The sequence below is a fragment of the Musa acuminata genome, chromosome BXJ1-11 (assembly GCF_036884655.1).
Source record: "Musa acuminata AAA Group cultivar baxijiao chromosome BXJ1-11, Cavendish_Baxijiao_AAA, whole genome shotgun sequence".
Lineage (NCBI taxonomy): Eukaryota > Viridiplantae > Streptophyta > Magnoliopsida > Zingiberales > Musaceae > Musa > Musa acuminata.
In genome coordinates this window covers 29,498,658-29,520,486 of record NC_088337.1, presented here as the reverse complement: position 1 = coordinate 29,520,486, position 21,829 = coordinate 29,498,658, and the positions used below count along the sequence as shown (strand labels likewise).

At 35.5% G+C, this 21,829-nt stretch overlaps 1 protein-coding gene and 5 non-coding genes across 6 annotated transcripts; all 6 read right to left on the bottom strand.

Moving 5' to 3' along the window:
• Positions 1-292: 292 nt before the first annotated feature.
• On the bottom strand, positions 293-13,642 carry LOC135597562 (probable histone-arginine methyltransferase CARM1). The gene is made up of 15 exons (XM_065090691.1): positions 13,222-13,642; positions 13,044-13,112; positions 12,083-12,191; positions 11,590-11,733; positions 11,306-11,409; positions 11,133-11,231; positions 10,954-11,023; positions 9,992-10,088; positions 8,792-8,846; positions 4,702-4,785; positions 3,069-3,146; positions 2,679-2,782; positions 936-1,108; positions 685-839; positions 293-570 (listed from the first exon to the last, which is right to left on the bottom strand). Exons 1-15 carry the CDS (start codon positions 13,429-13,431, stop codon positions 487-489), a joined length of 1,635 nt encoding a protein of 544 aa, XP_064946763.1. The 5' UTR covers positions 13,432-13,642; the 3' UTR covers positions 293-486.
• Positions 13,643-19,416: 5,774 nt separating this feature from the next.
• On the bottom strand, positions 19,417-19,492 carry LOC135597861 (small nucleolar RNA snoR122). The gene has a single exon (XR_010481452.1). It is a non-coding gene; the product is annotated as a small nucleolar RNA snoR122 (small nucleolar RNA).
• Positions 19,493-19,609: 117 nt separating this feature from the next.
• On the bottom strand, positions 19,610-19,696 carry LOC135597851 (small nucleolar RNA R44/J54/Z268 family). The gene has a single exon (XR_010481443.1). It is a non-coding gene; the product is annotated as a small nucleolar RNA R44/J54/Z268 family (small nucleolar RNA).
• A 280-nt stretch (positions 19,697-19,976) lies between these two features.
• On the bottom strand, positions 19,977-20,128 carry LOC135597856 (small nucleolar RNA snoR2/U65). The gene has a single exon (XR_010481447.1). It is a non-coding gene; the product is annotated as a small nucleolar RNA snoR2/U65 (small nucleolar RNA).
• Positions 20,129-20,208: 80 nt separating this feature from the next.
• Positions 20,209-20,434, bottom strand: LOC135597849 (small nucleolar RNA Z112). The gene has a single exon (XR_010481441.1). It is a non-coding gene; the product is annotated as a small nucleolar RNA Z112 (small nucleolar RNA).
• Positions 20,435-21,418: 984 nt separating this feature from the next.
• LOC135597837 (small nucleolar RNA R30/Z108) lies at positions 21,419-21,522 on the bottom strand. Its single transcript, XR_010481429.1, has one exon. It is a non-coding gene; the product is annotated as a small nucleolar RNA R30/Z108 (small nucleolar RNA).
• Between the last annotated feature and the right edge of the window lie 307 nt (positions 21,523-21,829).

Here is a 21,829-nt window from a genome sequence, read left to right as displayed (position 1 = left end):
TCATTTATTTCTTAATATAGATATCAAGCACTCATTTATATATGCATATATAAAAGCGCATTTCATAATTCCGTTTTAGTCTGATTTATTAGCATTCAAATCTTGATCTTGCTTCTCACTGAAGATTAAAACAGAGCAACTAAGTAACAGTTGTTATAATAACAACAGTGTGGTTAGGGCAGACCAACACATGAGGTGAGCCGAATTCGAATTAACTACAGAGCACCTTCAGATAACCTGGATTCAAGAACACCTTCAGAACTTGAAATCATTCCAAACCACAGAGCATGCGTTAGATCTTGAAATTATTACATTAAATTAATCGATTTGCATAGGCACACTGTAGCATAATGCAACATGACGCAGAGAGTACCAAAGTAGCAAGTTCATAAAATTTACAGCTGTATGTTGGGTATTGGGGGAACAAATGATTGGTACCAAGCATGTTAGTTTACAAACCTGGGCGGCAGAAAATTGCATTTGTTTCTATTGATTCAATGACTCGGGGATATGTGATGGTATGACCGCTATGCTGGGACCAGTCCCATCCTGAATGCTTGGGGATATTTCCTGTTCCATCAGAAAATTTCAAGTGTCAAGATTAACAAGATCAACTGATTTGATCCAATCACTGTCTCAAAACTTTGCCCTTCATAAACAGTAAAGCAGATCATGTTTTCTTACCTGTGACTGCATAAGCTGTTGGTTTGACTGCTGATCTTGCTGCAACACATATGGTTGTGGTTGAGACAACCGATAGTAGGGTTCCTTAAGATCAAATTTGCAGGAAGACGTCTGCAGTATTCCTCCTTGTTCAGCACCAGCTCCCCACATTTTAGCTTTTTCAGAGATTGCGGAAAGCATATCAGCATTTTCAGGGCATGTTTACAAAGATGGCACAAGCAAGCAGCCAAGAACCACACACATTGACCAACCTGACATAGTCAAGAAAATTGTATAGCTCTGTGCACTGTGAGAGACGAGGTGAAACCGCCCAGTTATCTCTTGCCCAGCCATGACATATATTGGTTGTGCAAGGACACAACGTAGTTGATACCAATGAGTTGTAGGAGCACCTGGAGCTGTGGTAAGCCATCTTTGAACAGAACTGCAGAATGTATTCATATCATTTATATGGGTGCACAAAAACAATATGAGATGTTCTTACATACCAATGGCTCAAACAAGAACTCTTTTAGCATAAATTAAAATATATGTTAAGAATGCTTTCAAAATATGCTGCTGGAGCATATAGGCATGATACAAGTACTTACCAATAAAAAAGGCATAATACAAGTTGAAAACACAATTTGTATCATTCACACTAAATAGTTTTTCATCAAATTTTGCTATCGAGGAGACCAAAGAACAATGTGGTGAATCTATAAGTTGTTTACAAAAGTGATATATGAGATATTAGAGCCTTAAAATATGTTAGAACGGAAGGGGGATACACAAATCACCAAGGGTTAGCATTGGACCCAACATATTCACATTAGATATAAATTGACCAACCACAAACCACTATTTGGGGTTAGCTATATGAATCTATTCCCGACATTAAACTTTAGTTAAACCAATATCCTTAATTGAACTAACAGTAAAACCCTTTCTCTATTGTCGAATAAAAGTTTTGTTCACAGTTCGCAAAATTAAAATTGAAATCAGAATCAGAATCAGCTAGTGAATATACTGTTAAAATCAGTAGGCTCAGAACTGGAGAAAATAATTTTAAAAAAAGTACAGCTAAAACCTCTCTAAAAGTTCCAAGTTATATTATCAAAAGCTTAAAACAGGTTATATACAATTAAAAATATTTTATATCAAAAAAATAATTTATATTAAAATTGATAAAGATATTTGTTCTTGGAATAGATCGGGGACACACTTCTAAGAGCTCCCATTTGATCATATTAGAGATTAAGTCTTTGGCAAAACCCCTGGCCATCTCAATGGCAGATTTGACCGTTACTCTCAAGGATGGTAGAAGCAAAAGTCACAGGCATGATAGAACAAAGGTTTCCAATTATGAATTTTTGCTGTCAGGGGTATCCAATGAAGCACCATCTAGTGAGTCAATTTATCCCTTCTTTCCTCCATATTTGCACATGAATACCAGAATCCAGCAGAAACACACTATATCCAAGGATCATCCAGAATCTGATTGAGACTAGTTGATCCTGATTTAAATCAGCCGATCTTGCAAACTATGGTTTTCTTAGTTCACCCTTTCACCTGAGGATCAATCAAATCCTGATTGGAACTAGTTGATCGTGATTTTAATTGGTCAATCTTTCAAAGTATGGTTTTCTTGGTTGATCTTGAAAATTATGGTTTTCTTGGTTGTCCCTTTTACCTGCCCACATACCACGATTGCAGGCTACACAAACTTATTAATGTTCCAGTATAATTCAAACTATTCACGGACTAATGCACACGATATAACCCAGTAGATGAGCATCGGCGAATCTAAGCTTAGGAGGAGAAACATTAGTATCCATGCAATGACAAGTGTCATCATCTAAGGACAAGTAATGTCTGCAACAAAAACTAGATTCAAGCTTTGCAAAAAAAAAAAGGATAAATAATACCATTGTTAGGAGGAAAACTTCGGCAGCCAACACAAGTTTCAAAAGAACAAATAGATACAAAATATACACAATCACGTATGTAATTACCTCCCATTAAATAAGACATCAAACCAGCAAGCCAGGCCATGCACACGTGTGCCCACAGATGATACAAAATTTAGAGGAATATCAATTTCATAGAGATCCTCCTCCTGAACAATTAAGAGCCATGGATGAAAAGTTAACTAAAATTATTTTTCTTGAGATTTCAAGAAAATAATAATAGTTAAAGTTAAAAAAAATAAAAGCAGTTATCCAGCAAGCCACACCAGAACATGTCAGTCATCAAAGTTCACATTGTCAACAGGATAAATGATATCAGAAATACATAAATTTATAATGTCAAACTCCAACTACTATTAAATCGATAAGAGAAATGAATGTAACGATGTACAAATAATATAAATATAAATCTTAATCCACTAGTAAAATTTTTACCTTCATGGAAGTAAAGTCTAGCGTGTGGATTATAGGTGGAGAAACTAGTAGCCTTGGATCAAATGCATCAACCACAGGCTGTTTAATGATAAATAAATAAATAAATGTAATTAGAGGTTGCATTCTTCAAACATTCATAAAGTTATATGATACATGACATAAAACAAAACAGAGCACCAATAGCAATATATCATGTGCTGAACAAAAGATGGTGGTACAAAAAAATCAGTATCATAACTCAAATCAAACAAAATCAACTAAACCGATTATGATTGCGAACTGATCATGCTTCAGGTTCATGTCAAAAAGAAGTGGCTACTGGCAAAAGATTAAAGGAATTTGGCATCCCACCCAAAAAACACTCAAGTCCTAGACTCAGTATTCCTGCCTCATGTCTAGGGTGGCTTGATGATAACGGAACCAATTAGCAAGATAATTAATAAAGTGAAGGATGCCAACATGTACAATACAGCTGTAATCCATTAGTTATATCAGATGCTCATCAAATCTAGAGAAAAGAAGACCACAGTTATTTCTATATTTTCGAAAACCTCATCTGCATCACTATTGAACATGTTGTCCTACTTATCATAGTACCAGGTTACCCAGCCCATTTTCAATATTTAAAGCAGGAGCACGGGAGGACAATTAACTAAACCAACAATGATGGAGAATTATCTGAATGAGCACTGAAGGACAACTAACAGTCAAGGGTAAGCATCAGAACCCTTAAATATTGATTTTAAAAATTGAATAAGCTACCTGGTTCCACAAAATATGTTTTAGAATATCCAACTTCAGATAATTTACTTTGGTTATGACAGCTTAATGAATGTCTTAAACTACACAAAGAATCTACCACAAGATTAAAAATATCAAGTGCAAAAACATTGTCTAAAATTAATATATTTATTTAAGCATATTTAGCCTATGACAAAGAAAAGATACTACCGCAAAAAGGTTATAAATGATGCTCAAACTTAACAAAGGATTGCACATTTCTCAGAGCAACTAGAACATATTTACAACACAAACTCAAAGGAAGCCACCCAGATGCGTAACTACAACAGTAAGAAGTTAAACTGCATAAGCCTATCTATCCAACCAAACTGTTCTAGATGTATTACGAATGATTATCCCACTCGATGCAATCAAGCAACTATTCCAGGTATGATCTCCACAACTTGGGAAATATGCCAGTTTGACAAGTCAAATTTTCACAACATGCAGCAAATAACAAGGTTGCTGCAATTGACCAAAATATGCAGCAGCAGCATAAGACGATTGTTGTCTTACCAAGTACTCGTGTGCAAACAACAAAGAAATACTGCTACCTAACACTATAATCTATATATTGTCAATCTTATGTTCAAGCAAACAAATAAAAAAAAGTTTGATTGATTAAAAATAGAAATAGCATGAGCTAAAATAAATGCTTAAGACTGAAAACATATAGAATATTTAAAACCAAGGACCACAAAAATCGTAAGCATTCTACTGAAACATCAAATTAACGTCAAGCTTTCTTCCCAGTCAGTAAACTCATAACATGGCTCATCTTGAAAGAAAGAAAAAAATCTAGAAATGCATACAATAGAAACATAAAAAATTACACAGAAGTAGCAAGATAAACCTGAGAGAAATATCCCTGGAAAGCAGAACCATATAAAGGAGTAAGATCAACACCATAATAATTATGCTGCTGCCAAAATAGGGCCTACAGTACACAAGTGAAGCATGTTATGTATATATCAGGGTAATGCATATTGCATGCTGACATTTCTGATGAAAATCAGCAGTCATTACTACCCAAACCAAATAGAGAAATACTGAATATACAAGAAAAATTGTAACAGAAAGACGATGCATTTTACAAAATAGTAGTTCCAATCGACGTTTGTAATTTCATGTACCAAGTACTACACAATCAGGGTTAGGAGCTTACGAACAGTACCATACCGGCATACTGAAACTCTCATGTCAGGACTGAGTTTCACAAAAAAAAATATAAAAACTGAAAAAACAAGAAGAAGAAACTGTCCTGTTTGGTGCCTGTTCCAGATGGTACCACTCCTGAACCTATCAGTACGAATCCTATATGGTGTTTTCATCAGTCTTATCTTTAAGCCCCCACAGATCAATGATAAATGAAAACTTATCCAATAGTGAATAAAGGAAAAAAGGTAAAGAAGTTATTTGCATAAAAGCCTAAAATTTCTGGAAGATATGATAATGTCCATCAATGAATGATGCATGCACTCAGTTAATCATGCATAGTAAATATGCCAGTCAGTAGGATAAAGAGTAGAAGTAAGAAAATAACAATCAATAGAAAGGGATATCAGCAAATAAGAAGGCACCTTTCAGTAAATGCAACAATCAATAGAACAGTAAATGCAACACTAATTCAATTTCACTATATTCCATTTTTTTTTAAATTGTAGACACCAAAGTCAAAAGACAATTGAGGATTTAAGTTGAACAATTTGTCCTTGATAATCTTGGAATGAGAAAATTGGCTGCAATTTGCTACACAAGATGCTATGACTTATGACTACCATGAATGTCTTTTTTAACAAAATAACAGATCTATTCATAAGTTGGCAGTGTTGCTACTTATAGGTGGACTTTCAAGACTTTAGATACTTGATGGAAGTTTTCCTTGAAAACTTGGGAACTCGGGGAAAGGATGTACCTCCTGAATACCAAAAGTCAAACCGGTCAGGCAACAGCTCATCTATGCATTGTTCATAGCCACTTGTGTTTACTTGAGGGTCTATAACTTACTAGAAAATAGTTGGTGATCAAAGGGTCAAGACCATATGCTTATAATTGTGATATGTTCTAACTTCTTTATTGAAAATGTCTATAGAAAGCATTGAGAAATCAAATCCTAGACTACCTCAAGGAACATGGAAAAAACCTCTATAACTGGACAAAGATGATGTGGAATTCCAAACTAAAAGTCCAATGGGAACTCTTTGGAAAAAATAATACTTAGGAGGTGCAGAAATTGTAGATACTAAAGTAAGATATAATTTCAAAGAAAACCAGGGAGAGTGTGCGCCCCCCTTTGTCATTATCCCTGATTGGAGTAGCACCAATAGGATTAAATATTATACAATGAAACAAAAATATCAAAACCAAAGATGAGGCAGAGGAGGAAAAAATTAATTGAAGGGAACATGTAAGCATGGAGCTTAAGTAATCGGCTTGCTTCAAAAGAATAATATGTACTTCGAACTAAGCTCAAATCGTCTTCAGATTGACGCAAAAATGTACTGTAGCAAAATGAAAAGAAAAAGACCAATGATCGCAGGCAACAACCACCATCACTCCAACTTGTTGTTCAATCTGAGCAGATCAACCGAAACCCTATTACAAGTTGAATCATGTTTGTACCATCCTATCCATTGCTCAGGTGAGTTTCAAATGTCCATGCCTTAGTTTAGGCTCTAATTGAGGTGTAAGCAACCCCCACATCATATCCTATGCATAATCGACTCATGTATCCAACACAAGCTCTACCATTTACCCACTTTTTGACCAACTAAAATCCATGGTTTCCAATTTGGGGCAATGACCTCTCAGTAATTACAGAACAGATGAAGCATGTTGTTGCTGTACCTATACATAATCTGAAAAGGAGCATTGGTCAGTGGATAATATCCCTTATCCCTTAAAAATGTGATATAGCTGATGACACACACCTGAACTAGTTGAAATTTGATACAGGCACACAACCAATGTTGCTCAGACAACATTCTCTACGGAAATGCACACATGTTTGCTTTGGTTCTTACCTTGACAACTTCTACAGATCCAGGCATGTCTGCTATATCCTGGATTTGTAATGACTACCAATCTGAAAATGTTATGATATGCTTTTGGCCTTGACAATCTCTATCGAGACAGAAACATGACTTGATTTCCAAGAGAGTCCAAACATACATCTAGTTTGTTTTATATTCAACGGCAGATTCTTGTATAACATATATCATATATTTAATAGGGTACTTTATCATATATGGATCTTAGAACTGCTAATTTTGAATTAACAGTCCTCATATCCAAGTTAAATGAATATTTCATTGTCATTGAGATGCTCCGAAACATTACATACGCCATTGATATGCTCCGAAACGTTTCATATGCCATTGATATGTTCTAAAACATTTCATACGCCATTGATATGCTCTGAAACACTCCTTACATCATTGATATGCTCCAATTAGTCCTTACTCCCTTATTATGAACAAAACATGCTTCAAATGAAATGAGATTGTAATTCTGCATTCGTTGAATCTCTCTATGAACTCTTGTATCCCTGTCTTATATTTGGTACCTTATTTGTTTGAAACTGTCCTCTTTCGCCATGGATATATATATTAGTCGCTTGCTGAGCTTTATATGCTCACTCCGTTGCTATATAAATTTTTCAGGATAGTTTATCGCTCGCTAAAATATTTAAATTGGGCTGAAGCAGTGAAAAGCTAGAAGATTTTGGGACAAACCTTTAGTGGATGATATGTTTATATTGTATAAGTACACTTGGTGTCTAATAAAATGTTGATGGTAAATATGAACTTATGAGTTTTGTAAAAGTTTAAAGGACCTTTCATGTTTAGGATTTTAGAGTGTTAAGTTTAATTTGTGTAATGATATGAACATGTGGTAAATAAGACTTAACAAGTGCCTTATTGTACAATATTTTTCATGATAAATGAAGAGGCATATATCGATTGCTGTCAAAGATACACCCTCAATCTATTCATACTTCATAGATGAACTAATTTTTTTTACTTTTCAATTGATCATCATCGTCTTCAACTCCTATACTGATCACGACCAAAAACATTTGCAAAACCAATTGAGATATACATTGTTCACCCTTTTCTTCTTTTACAACTAAAGGTTTCACAACCACACGAAGGCTCTTACCTTTTTATTATTTTCATTTTTCACTTTAAATCTTTCAAATTAGACATATTCGCAGCCTCAAGTGCTTATTCTCATTTTTAGTTTCTTTCCATGTTCCTTCTAATGTCGAAGCTTAATGCAGCCACAAGCACACTTTATAGGTTCAAAGATTAAAGATCGCTGGATTATACTAAAAACTAACACTGGAAAAAAGCTTAATGTCTGAGGACTCAAGATAATAGCCTCCTCATATTTTCACAGGAGTTGCACGTCACTAAGTACAAAGCTTCGTACTGCTCATAGTAAGGATTTAGTTCTATTGTATTGGACACTAGTGCATCACACAAATTGAGAGTGTGCATATACACAAGACCCATACCTACATTTCATCCATCGGCCTTCCTTACAATCATAGTTAGTTTGTCCCCATTACTTGAACAAGCACTTTCTACAACTTCAAACATCACAAGATCTTTAAAAAGCACCAACATGCAGATGACTGCAAGGATGTCTCAAGAAGTTATGAACAACAAAAAGAATATTCGTTTACAAGCAGTTCAAAGTCAAATCCATGTCAGCACTTCTAAGCAAAGCAAATTTAAAAATTACTTAAAACAAAAACTTATGGAAGAATTCAAATTCATTTACCAAGTAAACCATGCCACACCAGAAAGAACACTCTAACCAGTGCGATTCACAAACAAAATTTAGTAGTAGTTTTGGGTCAGCAGAATCTTTAGAAGAAAAAAAATTAAAAAACATGATACAGTTAATGATACTTATTTGCAATCTCCAACAAGTACCTTATTTGCAATTTCCACATAGAGATATTCATCACTAAATGGTGCCATATGTATCCTGAAGAATTAATAAATCAAGGTCAGTAGTCAGTTGATAATTATACAGAAACAGAAAATTATAGGACAAACAAAATACAAGATCACATATCCATTTCCTTGACTGAATATAAACTTCAAAGAATTTCTAAGAGAAATACAAAGATATAGATCTCTTAATCAAATACAGATCCAGAAACCATAGACAAGTTCAATAAAGATGGTCAGGTGTTTAAGGACGATAGGAGTTTAAGCACTAATCTGGTCAGATGGTCAACCTATATTATACCAATTAACAAGCTAAAGGACAATGATAGCTATTAATTTTTCTATTATTCATTGTAGTAAGTAAAGGAAAGGAAGTAAAATAATTAACATAAAAAATTTATAAATAAATATATAAAAGATTGTATCTTGTTCCTTCAGAAAGCCTTAGTTAATCATGAACATAATTCACAGAATCAGAGCCAGGATCAGCTGATGGTAGATGATCAAGCGGTTTCGGATTAAAGGATCAAAATGAGTTGAAATTATCAATTTAAAACTAGGAAAGCTATATATATATATATATATATATATATATATATATATATATATATATGCCAAGTTTTGAAATGCTTGGAATTCATTTACAAAATTCTAATGAAATTTTGATGTTAAGCAATCCTTAAAAATACTTATCTTCAGAAAATAATCATTCAAGGTTCAAAATAAAATTTTATAGGTTTGATGAAACTTCTAAAACTTTCACATGAAAATATATTTTCTATTACTTTGATGAGATTTAGAAATCAAATCTCATTACTTTCTCCATTGTAACAGAGTTGATTTGCATAATATATATACAATGCTTAAGAATATCATAACATGGCCAATCCCTGATAATCCTTAACCTGTGGACCATGATGCACATTGTCATTTCATTTCAAGAAGTTTTCATCATATGACAATCAGGCAGAAGAAAGCCCTATAATCACTAAAGTACAGATTGATAAATGAATTAAAAACTAACAATGTGAAGCAAAGAGCACTAGAACAAATGTAATATATATATATATATATATATATATATATATATATATGTAAGTTAGCGTCATGTGCATAAGTGCATCTCAAACAAATTACGTTCCTCGCAAAAGGGTAGGAATTATGAACAGTTCTAAGTACCTTCCTAGAGACGGAAACATTTTTCCATCAGGGATAAGGAACCGATCCCTTGCAATCACATATGTCTCTAACATTCTTTCATTGACCAACAGGGTTCCTGAAAATAATGTACAACAATGATAAGATGAACCAACAATAAAGGTAATTGCCCCAAAGTTCCAACTGAACTTGTATTAACATCAAACCTGAAGCAAATAAAGCAATAATAATCAAGAAGAGAGAGCACGCAATCATGGGGAAAGCAAAATATTTATCAAATTATAACACACTCTAGTTTCATCAATCTGGAAATTCCAAAGCATAAGTAGCTAACTTTATAAAGTACAAAACAAATAGCTATTAAGTAGTGAGTTAATTGGTTTTGCAGAATAGTAAAGAAATTTAAAAAACATCAAACGGTAACTATCCAAAAGGCTATAGTAAACAATCACTAAACTGACATGGAAGAATGCCAATGTCTCAATAACATGGTTATAAATGTCAAGATGGTTAAAGTCAGAGTTAAGTGCTAACTTACAGTGTAATGTAAATAGCAACCAACAGACCAGATCAGTAGGTATGCACCATAATTGGAATGAGGAAAAATACTAACCAAAAGTACGTGCCAATTAGATAGCTACTGCAAGAGATTACCCGTTTCTTTCAGAGAGAAACTAAAAATTTACTCCGTAAGTATTTGCATTCAACAAAAAGTAAAGAAAAGAATACATGTAACGAGCAAGACCCAGTAAGCTCTTCACAACAACCAAATGCTAAATTTATCACACACAGTATAAAGTGTTAAATATCAAACTGCCTAAATTCAGCACTAGATTATAGGGTTCTTTTTCACTTGCAGGAGTTCTTAATCACTTCAAATTTGGAGTCAAAGCTTAGCCAACGAAGGATCCATACAAATGGCAACAAAGTAGAGAAAAATACAAAGGTGATCACAACATTTGCATCAAGTGAAAAGCACTAACCCATTGGCTCAGATATAAGAATATCTGCTTTCTCAGGAAGCTCCACTTCCTCAATTTTACCTTTAATAACCTAATCATCATTGATGAAAAGGCCACAAAGTAAGAAGAGTTCTAAATTTAGTTACCAAAGGGAAGACCCACATGTAAACTTCAGTGATTAACTCTAAGTGAAATCAAACCGTTATCCGCTGTCCGAGTGACGGATTTCCAGTAACAAGCCTACGTGCATATTCTGCCATTTCAGATGCCTCTACAGCGTAGACATGTTTGGCACCAGCCTGAATATTCAAAAGAATCTAAATTTTTTGTTGTCAAACAATTTGAACAGTTTCACCCTAATATTTAAGCACACCTGGGCAGCAAATAATGAAAGAATGCCACTACCAGCACCAACATCAACCACAACACGACCATGGAAGTCTACACGGTTCTCAATCACTGCAGCATAATATGTTCCTAAAATATAAAGACAAAATATAAGAATACAAATATAAGATCTCATGATACTGGTCATGAATGGGCAAATTAAAGGTAGAAGTGTGATCAGTTGATCTAGTTTGTTAAAATCATAACTTCCTAATTCCTAAACCCAAATGACCAACAGATGACAACTGATGATATTCATATAGCACAGACCTGTTCTCACATAGTCCTGTAGCATATTTTGCTGATGTAGCAGCTGTCCATAATAATGGAAATACATTTTGGCAGAAGTGGTATCTATTTTGTTATCAAATTTGCTTTTAGGAACTGTTAATCTTCCATTTGCCAAAGGTTCACCTGAAAAAGATACAAAAACAATCACAATCATAACTATGACTTGCTTAGTCAAAACTATAGAAAATTGTTTTGTCATACTTAAATAACTGAACCATTAGAATAGGATAACAAGATTGTACAGCATGTGAATAACAAGATGATACAGCATATTCTTAAAAATGAACTCCAAAAGAATTTCAACATAAAAATATTTGACTTGCAACTTCCAAACTATACTTTGACTATTTTCTTTGTACATAAAAGTTTACTCAAAAGAACTAAAATCTAAAGATATATGCAATTTCCGTTACTCAAAACAAAAGATACAGGAAATTATATCATAATGGAAGCAAATTTGAATAAGTCATACCAGTTCTTGCACCAACCACCCCAAGTTTCCACTGCTCGCAGGCTGAATAAAAAGATTTGCATTCAACCTTTGTTCCGAAGCCAATCTTAAAAGCTCTTGAAAATGATTTCTGTTTCATAGAAATCCAGAGAAAATTAATGTAGTTTTGGATTTGGTTCTGATCCAGGGAAAAGTTAAACAAACTAGTTGGAAACAACACGGGTACGATCAGTAACACTGTCAGGAAAAGCATATAGAGAATTGACAATAAATGAACAGCCCATGAGCATTGCAGTGTAAAACAGATGCAAAATATTTTGGGAACAAGTACTTCAATTTATATTTCCACAATAAGCTTTTAAAATTTTAAATTCACACTAATAGAAGACATCAATTTAATTAAAAGAACATGACAGCACATTTCATGATCACCAGATGGATAACTTTATAGTGACAGATACTAAAGGTAAGTCCAAGGAACTATGCAATAGTTCTTTTTTCACATGGACAGGAAATGGAGCACCACTCTCAGAAAAGATGGCACAAGGATGCAATGTTTTAAAAACCTCTGTGATGATCGAATTGCATAAATCAAATTGTTCACTTTTCGAAACACATAGAGTTTATATATGCTTCTGTTCTTATGATCCACACCATAACTTTAAACTCAGTTAAGTAGAAAAAGAAACAACTGATTGAACCGGGCATAGCTGTATAGAAATTATGATAAAACATGCCAACTTCTGCTGAAAAGGAAACAAGTTTAAGTTTCATAGATTCTTCTGTTGGTATGAGATACACCATAACTAACATGAGAGCAATAAACTCGTTAAGTGAAAAAAGGTAACATTCGACTGAACTGGGCACAGATGTAAAGAAATCATGATAAAACCTCGAAAACAATCGGAAGCATTCTGCGCTTAAAACTTTTAAAATCATATATCGTTCATTCAAGTGGGAGCTTGGAGTAAAGTAGCAATACCTCTTCAGAATCGTCGCCTCCCGTTTCCTCGCTCGCGCATAGCAACTCCAGAGGGCCTAACTTGAATATCTGGAGAAAGAACCAACCATAGAAAAAAAGAACGATCCAGACAACATATCCTCCGAAGCGACAGCTTGCGCCAAGGATAGGAAACGAGAAGGTGAAAGAGCAGAAAAACCTGAATATTCTGGAGATCGAGGTCGAAAACGGGGTCGGGCGAGCTCAGCTGGTGGATCCGCAGCCGAGGACAGCCGGAGTTATCCTCGGCGAAGGAGGCGGAGGCGGAGGCGGAGGCGGAGGCGGAGGAGGGAGCAGGGGAGGAGAGGTGGGAGAGGGTGATGGAGGGGAACTCGTGCGGCCGTTGCTTCTGCCCTAGAGGAGCCTCCATTGCCCGCCTCTCAGCCCCGTCACCTCCCTCCCGCGCTTAGGGCTAGGGGTCGAAGTGGAAGGGCGGATCAGAGATTAGGGTTTTGGTGGGGGGTGAGGGAAAGGGCGAAAGCAGCGCAGCAGAGGACGAGTGCGCGCAGCCGCCAAGGTCGAGCGGTCGCTCTCTTCGAAGAGGGGGGTGTCTATTAATCGACGTGCTCTCGCTCTCGCCTGCCCACTTTGGGGCGTCTTATAGATTTACTTGTCCATATTTATTTTCTATGTTGTATTGATTTCTCAACCCAAAATGTTCGATGGTTCCATCTCTAATTAATTTCAATTATACATGCAAATAAATATATTAAAGTCCAATGACAGCACATATATACATATGATTAACATCCATCACATAAGTCTTCTCGTTAACATTATCTAATTCGAATCATAAAATATATGAATGCTACAATAACTCGATATTATAATTATAAAAGCTACAAAAAGTAAAATGTTTTTTTTCTTCTGAAAATGATATTTTTTATTTATTTTTTTATTTATATTTATATAGAAAGATATTTTATAATTATATTGATATTATCATAGAAATATATAATAATGTTTTCTATTAGAATATGATTATATTAAAGATTTACAATAAGTCTATCTTTTTACATTGATAATAGATGAGTTTAGTAGTCACGATATATCTCCTTGATATTTATTATTTATTAATGATATTATCTTAATTGATGAGAGTTTAAGTGAAAATAAATAATTTTTAAAAACTAAAGGTTTAGATCGAGTAGGAATATAGCTAAATATATAAAATAAAATTTAAATAATTATAATAATCGATAGTAGAATATAGTTAAATTGGATCGATAAGATGTTGTTTTAAGTAGAAACTTCAAGTATCAACTATTCAATAAGATGAAGAGATTAATTAAAATATTATTCATAAAATAAAAACATGATGATTAAACTGACGAGAAATATTAAGAGTGTTGTGTGATCATCGTATACATTTGAGATTTTATATATATATATATATATATATATACGATAATCGTAAGACTAACAATGCTTTACACCACTAATCAATACTCAGACATAAGGGAAAGCATTATTTGAAATATTATTCATTCAATAAATATTCTTCTAACCATTTTCTATTTATGAATTAGAGCTCATATGAATTGCTTCCGGGAACCTAAAACCTTTTTTCTACTCATATTGATTCATTCTCTCAATAGTTTGGGTAATATAAAAGTTGTCATGAGACTAATTTTTGTTGGTGACACCGAATAATGCGAAAGATTTATCATAAAAGAGTTGTATTGAATGAACATCCAATCCCCTCATATTAAAAGAAAAAATCTCAAGCACAGCAACTCATGTAAAGTAAATCAATTTGAATTGAATTTCTGATTTTGATCGACAACCATTTATGTAACTAATTTAGATCGATAAATAAAAATATCTAGTCTTAACATATAAACGTCTATCTTATACCTTTGTCCACATGGGCAGATAGATAGAGGATAGTCATTGTCTAAGTGACGATTGACTGAAAATGTCCTCTCTATCATTTGTCACCCTCTCAAGGTGTGCTTTAAGGGCTTTGGCTCTCGTAAGAGGGACCCGAAGTGTGTACCTAGTTTATCTGATACATTAAGCTTATACCTCTTCGATCGGTTCACTGACTCCGTGTATTAGGCGAACACCGATAGAATCGAGAGGCACCTAACCCATGCCAAGAATTGACTACCTCTGTCCCTTAGCAAGGGGTTGCTCCTCGCCAATGAGCCCTCATTGATAATAGATCAATCCATGTTGATGTAAACCCAACCCTCCTTTTGGCATGAAGGTCAATAATGATGGGGTTCGGTTCCCCGACCTTCGTGACTTGAGAAGATGAGGGGGTTAAATTTCCTGACCTTGATGCCTCGGGGGGGTCAGGGGGTGGGAGAGGGTGGGGTGGGGCAAGGGGTGTGAGCACTATTGATGGCGATCTATCACTCACCTACCCCTCTCATCACCGAGGGAATATCAATCACCATGAATTTAGCAAATATTATTTTGGAGCAAGGCTTGTATCTGAATGTGACGTGCAGGTTTATGATCTTGAGAGGTAAGATAGAGTCACCAGTGAATCACGTCAATGAAGAAGCCATAAAGGTAAGGTTGTTAGTTGACAGCCCAAGTCTTTAAAAAGCATTATATTAGATGATATCAATAGAACTACCTATGTCAATTATGAATCTCTTCAGTCGAGCATTGATCAAAGAAACCATGAAAGTATTATCATAATTTAAGTTGAGGTGCTCTATCTTTTCTCTCTTGAAGGTTATTTCTAGGTTTTCCTTCGTTCTTGGATATTTTTCAATGATAGTTCAAGAATAAGCTTTACAACCTAATGAGCTATCTCCTACCCCGAGATAGGTCCACCACTGATGACATTAATCTGCCTCTCCATCGGCACCTGAGGTTGGGGGTGAGGGTTCCCCATGCTTTCAAACAAACTACCCGAAGTGTCCCCGATGAATGAGATCTTCAATATGCTCTTTCAAGTTGCGATAATCCTTTGTGTCGTAATCGTAATATGGTGGAATCGACAGTAATTAGACTTATCTCTTTTCACCAATAGAGCTTTCATCGAGTGAGGATCTTTTAAGAACCCCTTCTCTTTTATCTATAGAAAAATTCTCATTCATTTCTTCTTTATCATGGTGACCTTAGGACCAGGGCTGATTGTGGCCACTCCTACTTTGGCCTCTTGCATGATTTTACATTTGCTAGAGACCATTACCTCGGTAGTGATACATTAATTAACCATTTAAAGTGCATATAGTACAATTACCTATTGTCTCTATATCAATTATAAGAAGAGGTGATAGGGCATTATGAAAGTCTGCATTATGAATGACAGATTACAATCTAGCATGCCTCAAATCTCGCTCGTGAACCGAAATTTGTGAGTATTTCTTCTTCCTCCTACATGAATCCGAGAACTATTGCTACCAATGGCCACGGGTATAAATTCTCTAGAAAGTCAAGTTCGAACTCCCTCATGATATAGGCAAGAGAACCGATGGAAAGTTGCTTCAAGCGAGCATACCATTCACATGTTATGACTCTTACGTATTCAGGAATGTGCAACACATCAAGACATCCGAAGTGTTATACAACGATATTTGGGCATGAAAGATTGTGATGTGCTCCGTTAGGTTAGCACTACCATCAAACAACTCCAAAGACCAGAGGCAAAAGTTTGCTAGAATTGGTTCATCTTAAATTTTTTTAGGTGAACAACAATCGACCTAAGGTAGGGTCAACCAACACTTTACTTTTTTATTGCTGAAATTCTTTTCACATCTGATATCATATATCATGGACTTAGCTAGTTTTACTTAAATCATATGGCACCTTTGCGTGTCCTTTCGCAAATGATCAACCTCCTCGAAACCTCTTATGATCCCTTAATGACATACAAAAGAGAAGACGAATTAGAGAAAACATTTAACTTGAGATCTATAAGTAGTCATTTCAACAAACACTTAATAGTTAATAAAAATTATAAAAATAAACTTTGCGCTCAGAATGGTCATGTAATAAAAAATCCAAATTGATCTTCTATGATCAAAAGTCCCCACAAGTGCCCACGTGATACTGTTATGGAACAAGACAATGAATCAACCCTAGACACTACCTCAAAAGCTCATCCACCCATGTACTACCGGAGTACTTTCTAGGTGCTATGTTAGTTGACACTTCACACAATCTACGGAGCTAAAAAACCCCTAAAATGATTGATGGATTGCTTGTTTCTAGTTAGTTTTGTCTATACGTAATAATTTCATTCAACCTATATTTAAATAAGTCAACCAAAATGAGACTATCAAATCTACTACAAGCCTTCTACATGATATGTAAAACGTAAATAAAATTAAAAAACATAAACATACTTAAGAATTACATCGAATATCTTATTTATAGGTGTATCCATGACAAAATGTCGATCCATCAATTATAGTTGGGCTCATAAGAAATCCTCCATCGAGTTCGTTGACTGAGTCTCGAATTCATACAGGATCGAGTGACGGTTTGATAGGTCTTGAATACTTTTGGAATGTCAAAATCATGTTGGGTCGAAAAACTTTGATGAAAGATGGTGGTAGTTGAGTTGTTGAAGCTAGTGACACAGCCTATTTTGGCTAATAAGAGAAAAAGCTTAAAAAAATTAATATTAGATAATATTGAATACAGATATCTCATTGCACTAAAAATGTATATTCGAGGTGTCGTTTAATCGACAATTTCAAGCTCGAATATTTCCGATGATCGTAGTAATTCACTTACAACGACAAGCACCGATGACAACGAGGTGCAGCTGAAAGCCAATCCACCAACTTGATCGAAAGAACGCCAAAGAATCAAGCGAAAAGAGACGGAAAGGCGAGATCTGGGAGCACTAACCGCCGTGGCATCGGGTGATGGCAGAGAAGCCGTCGGAGTAGGGGTTCGCCTCGGCGACGGGGCGGAAGTTGTAGTAGGAGGCGCCGCGGCGGGAGCAGGGGACGGTTTCGCGCCGCAGCGCGTCGTAGCGGATGTGGCCCAAGGCCTGGAGGATCCGACGGCTCGCTACCGATCTGAGCTCGAACTCACTTACCGGGCGAAACCCGCAACAGCGAAGTGCAAGGCGGGGGTCCATTCCAAGGTGGCCGCGACGGAGATGGCAGTGAAGAGGAGAGCGGCGAGGGCGATTCTGAGAGTCAGCAATGCTCCCAGTTCTGCTACATGGCGCACTGCTTGCTTCGCTCGCATTGCGGAGATATGTGATTATTACGGCAATGAGTGGTTAATTACACGGACGCAATTCTGCAGAGCAATTAGTAGTTAATTATTAGATCAATCACCATCGACCGCTAAGAAGTTGTTCTCATCGTCATCATCGAGCTTGTGATTGTAGCCATTTAATCCGCGAGGCCACGCGGTGTTCGAAGGAGAAGATAGCCGGTTTATGGATTGGGTTAAGTTAGTGGAGGTCGACCGGTTTAATTTGATTGCTTGGACCGGTCGGACCCGTTGTACTGTGAGTTCCAATCACGGAAAACGAGTGGCGCTTCGCGCAGTAAGATGCGCGCCACGATCATATTTGAGTTTCGTACTGGCGATATGAAGTTCACTTCTCCCTCCTGCCAAACACGTAGATTGAAATGATTAAATATGAGAATCATGAAGCCATAATAATTTGATTTATATTTATTTGTGATATCGAAAATAAAATTAGATGAAAAACAAAAATACAAAGAGGTTACACCTGCCTTTTTTCCAGTTTAAAGTGCTTTAGCGAAGATTCTGAGATATTGTATCAAATATATTTGAATGCTTTAGTAGCTAGTCATTAGGTGAATTGGTTCGACTTATCTATTATGGTTTTTTAATTTCAATATGGTCGATACATTATTATCTACGGATTGATCGGAAGGCATTGGGTATACCAAGTATTATGAATATATATATATTGTTTGGAAACTTAAAAAAATTAGAAAATTTAAGACCAACTAAGCAATATTTGAAGATAAGAAACTACATTTGAAAGGATAACGAATTTTTAGTTTAAGACTTAACGATAAGCTTACTATTTTACAAAGAAAACAGTTTCCCAAGAGGTTAGAACCAGGCACTAATAGGTAACCAATATTAATAAAAAGAAAGCAATTGTCGTCGCAGGAGAAATAACATCATATGAAAAAAAAATACAGTTGCATTATGAATAGGGTAACAATAAAAACATAATCAAATAAACTACAATAGAGATTTGTGCCTCAGATAAAATTTTAATCTTTGTAGTTACTCATAGTATATTTAAATGCACATAAAAGAGCGATCATTGAAATGATAAACGCACGTGAAAGAGTGATCTTTGAAATGATGAAGGGATATAAGAGTTTTGTCAAGAAAATAACTAAAAGAAAAGAAAAATCTATCTCAGTAGAATAACAACGTCTGCCTCAGTGGTAGTGACAATTCATATATCATCATTACGTGTCTGATAATACGTGCATATTTATGCATCATAGGCAGAAGGACTGTAAGATGCAACTACAATAAATTGCAAAACACAAGCAAAAAAACACAGGTTATAAATAAACCAATAAGGAACCCATAAAACATAACAGATGAAAGGGAGGAAACAATCTTCAGCATCAGAGAGATTCCCATAGACCAAGTCATCATTCTCTATAAAGAGTGCTGATGTCCCTGTCTTCTTCCTCGTCACTTGCAGATTGACATTCTTCATCCCAGTAGTCTTAAATAAAACCAAAAAGCATTTACTGGGACAGTTTTTCAAACAGATATCAAACAAATGACTTTCATGTTCCTACTGAAAATTCTCAGCATACCTTTCAGGTTGAAGTAATAAATAATTATTATATCAAGATATTCTGATCCTGTAGAAGTTAATTTACACCATATAAAACTCACACCCGCAATTGAAGTTTGATACAAGACCAGTAGCTGGTACCACACCAGTATCACCATTATATTAAGGAGAAACCAAACAACATTTGTCATCGCAGAAATCGGCTCCGTGGATGAACATGGAACTTATCCACAGGTTCCTATCAGCATGCAAAATGTCCAACCAGGACTTGATCTTGGCCAGATCATAGCATCACCAGTCAATGCATAAGCTACTGGTGACGTGGCATCGGGCCTATAATGCTAAATAGAAGATAAATGGAGCAATGCTTTTTAAGACCAACAAACTGGATAGTAATGCTAATGTGTTGATAAAAGCCCTCAGTGACCCATTTAAAATCACACACACACAGCCGAACCACAAGTCCTCTGAACTCCATAGTTCTTTCTTTTGGAGAACCCTCAAAACACAAACCTATAAAAGGATTTGAGGAGGGTAACATCAAGAGAAAAGAAATAGGAAAAGACTATGTGTGCACAACTGGTGTTATAAGTGTCATACGGCACTTCCTATCAAGAGGTCACTAATTCCTCATTGGGCTAAGTACATAGATTTCTGTATACATTATAGACTTCTTTACAAGTGTCATAAGTCACTTCCTACGAAGAAATTTCAAGAATTAAGTATAAAAACTCAATTTTAAGGAATGTAAGTAAAATTTGTGCAAAAAATATCACCAAAGAATATAATAAAAGAAGGCCATGCAAAGAAATGGAATTAGTTACTTGAATCATTAAAGCATTCTACCATTTTTTTGCAAACACTAAACAATAAAGCTTTCGAGTCTATGAAAACCTTTTCTAATTCAATTGAAAAGCAAACAAAAAAGCATCAGTCTCAGACAGCCAGATAACTGAATTACATCATGCAATGGTTTTATCAACCTCAGCCGGTAATTCCAACTTAATCAGTCTAACATCATAGCTGATGCATAAACCCTTTTAAAAGGAATCCCTTCTTCAAATAAATGAAGAACACTAGCATGCAAATTTCCAGATAAGGAACACCAGGAATTTCAATGTAGTTTTAAGATCGAGAATGCAAAATTAAACAGAAATACAAATCATCCTATAAATGTATTTACATCAAACAGGAGCAAAATGCATCAATACTATAGCAACATGATCACGGCAGCCTACACAAGGTTCTTCACTGTATATAATAATAAGATATGCAAGAACATAGATTCGAGAATCGTAAATTACATAAAATAGATCACCGAAATATTAAACCCTAAAAAAAATGATCAGACAGGCCATCATCATCAGAATATTCGTGTTTTTTTCTCATCCACCGCCCAAGGATAAACTTGCGCAGTGTAGGAAGGTGTCCTAAGATTACGTAGCTTTCATCATATGGTGAACGGCCAAAATTCTTCCCCAACAACAAATTCGTGGTGTAAAGGCATTTATTCAGTGGAAAAAAAGTGGAAACCGAAGGTCGAATAAGAATCAGAAGTAAAAAAAATGTAATGCATTAGATGGATATTGGAATCTCGAATCATGCGTAGAACTGTGGAGAAGAATGACTCAGTGGCGGCGAGCATTTGTAATGGTTCGATTCTGCCAGCGAGCGTCCTCAATGTTTAATCTCAGAAGAGGGAGCTCTGTTATCCTCATCGCAGACTTCTCCATGCCCAATCAAAAGATCATAAGAAAAAGAAAACAAATCAAAAATCTCAACAAAGACGACGAAGAAAATCTAATCCCTCGACCTAAAGAGACCTCGATGCTGGATGATCCAACAACCACAATGGAGAAAAGGAATCAAAGTTGATCCACAAGCAGTAACAAAACCCACCACAGGAGTTTTGTGATGAAACAGGTGTGACCGATAAAAAAACGTACCCACGAGAAACCCTAGATCTGGTTTCCCGAGATCAAACAAAAACTAAATCGACGAAGACGCAGGAACAAGAAAACATACAAGTATAACA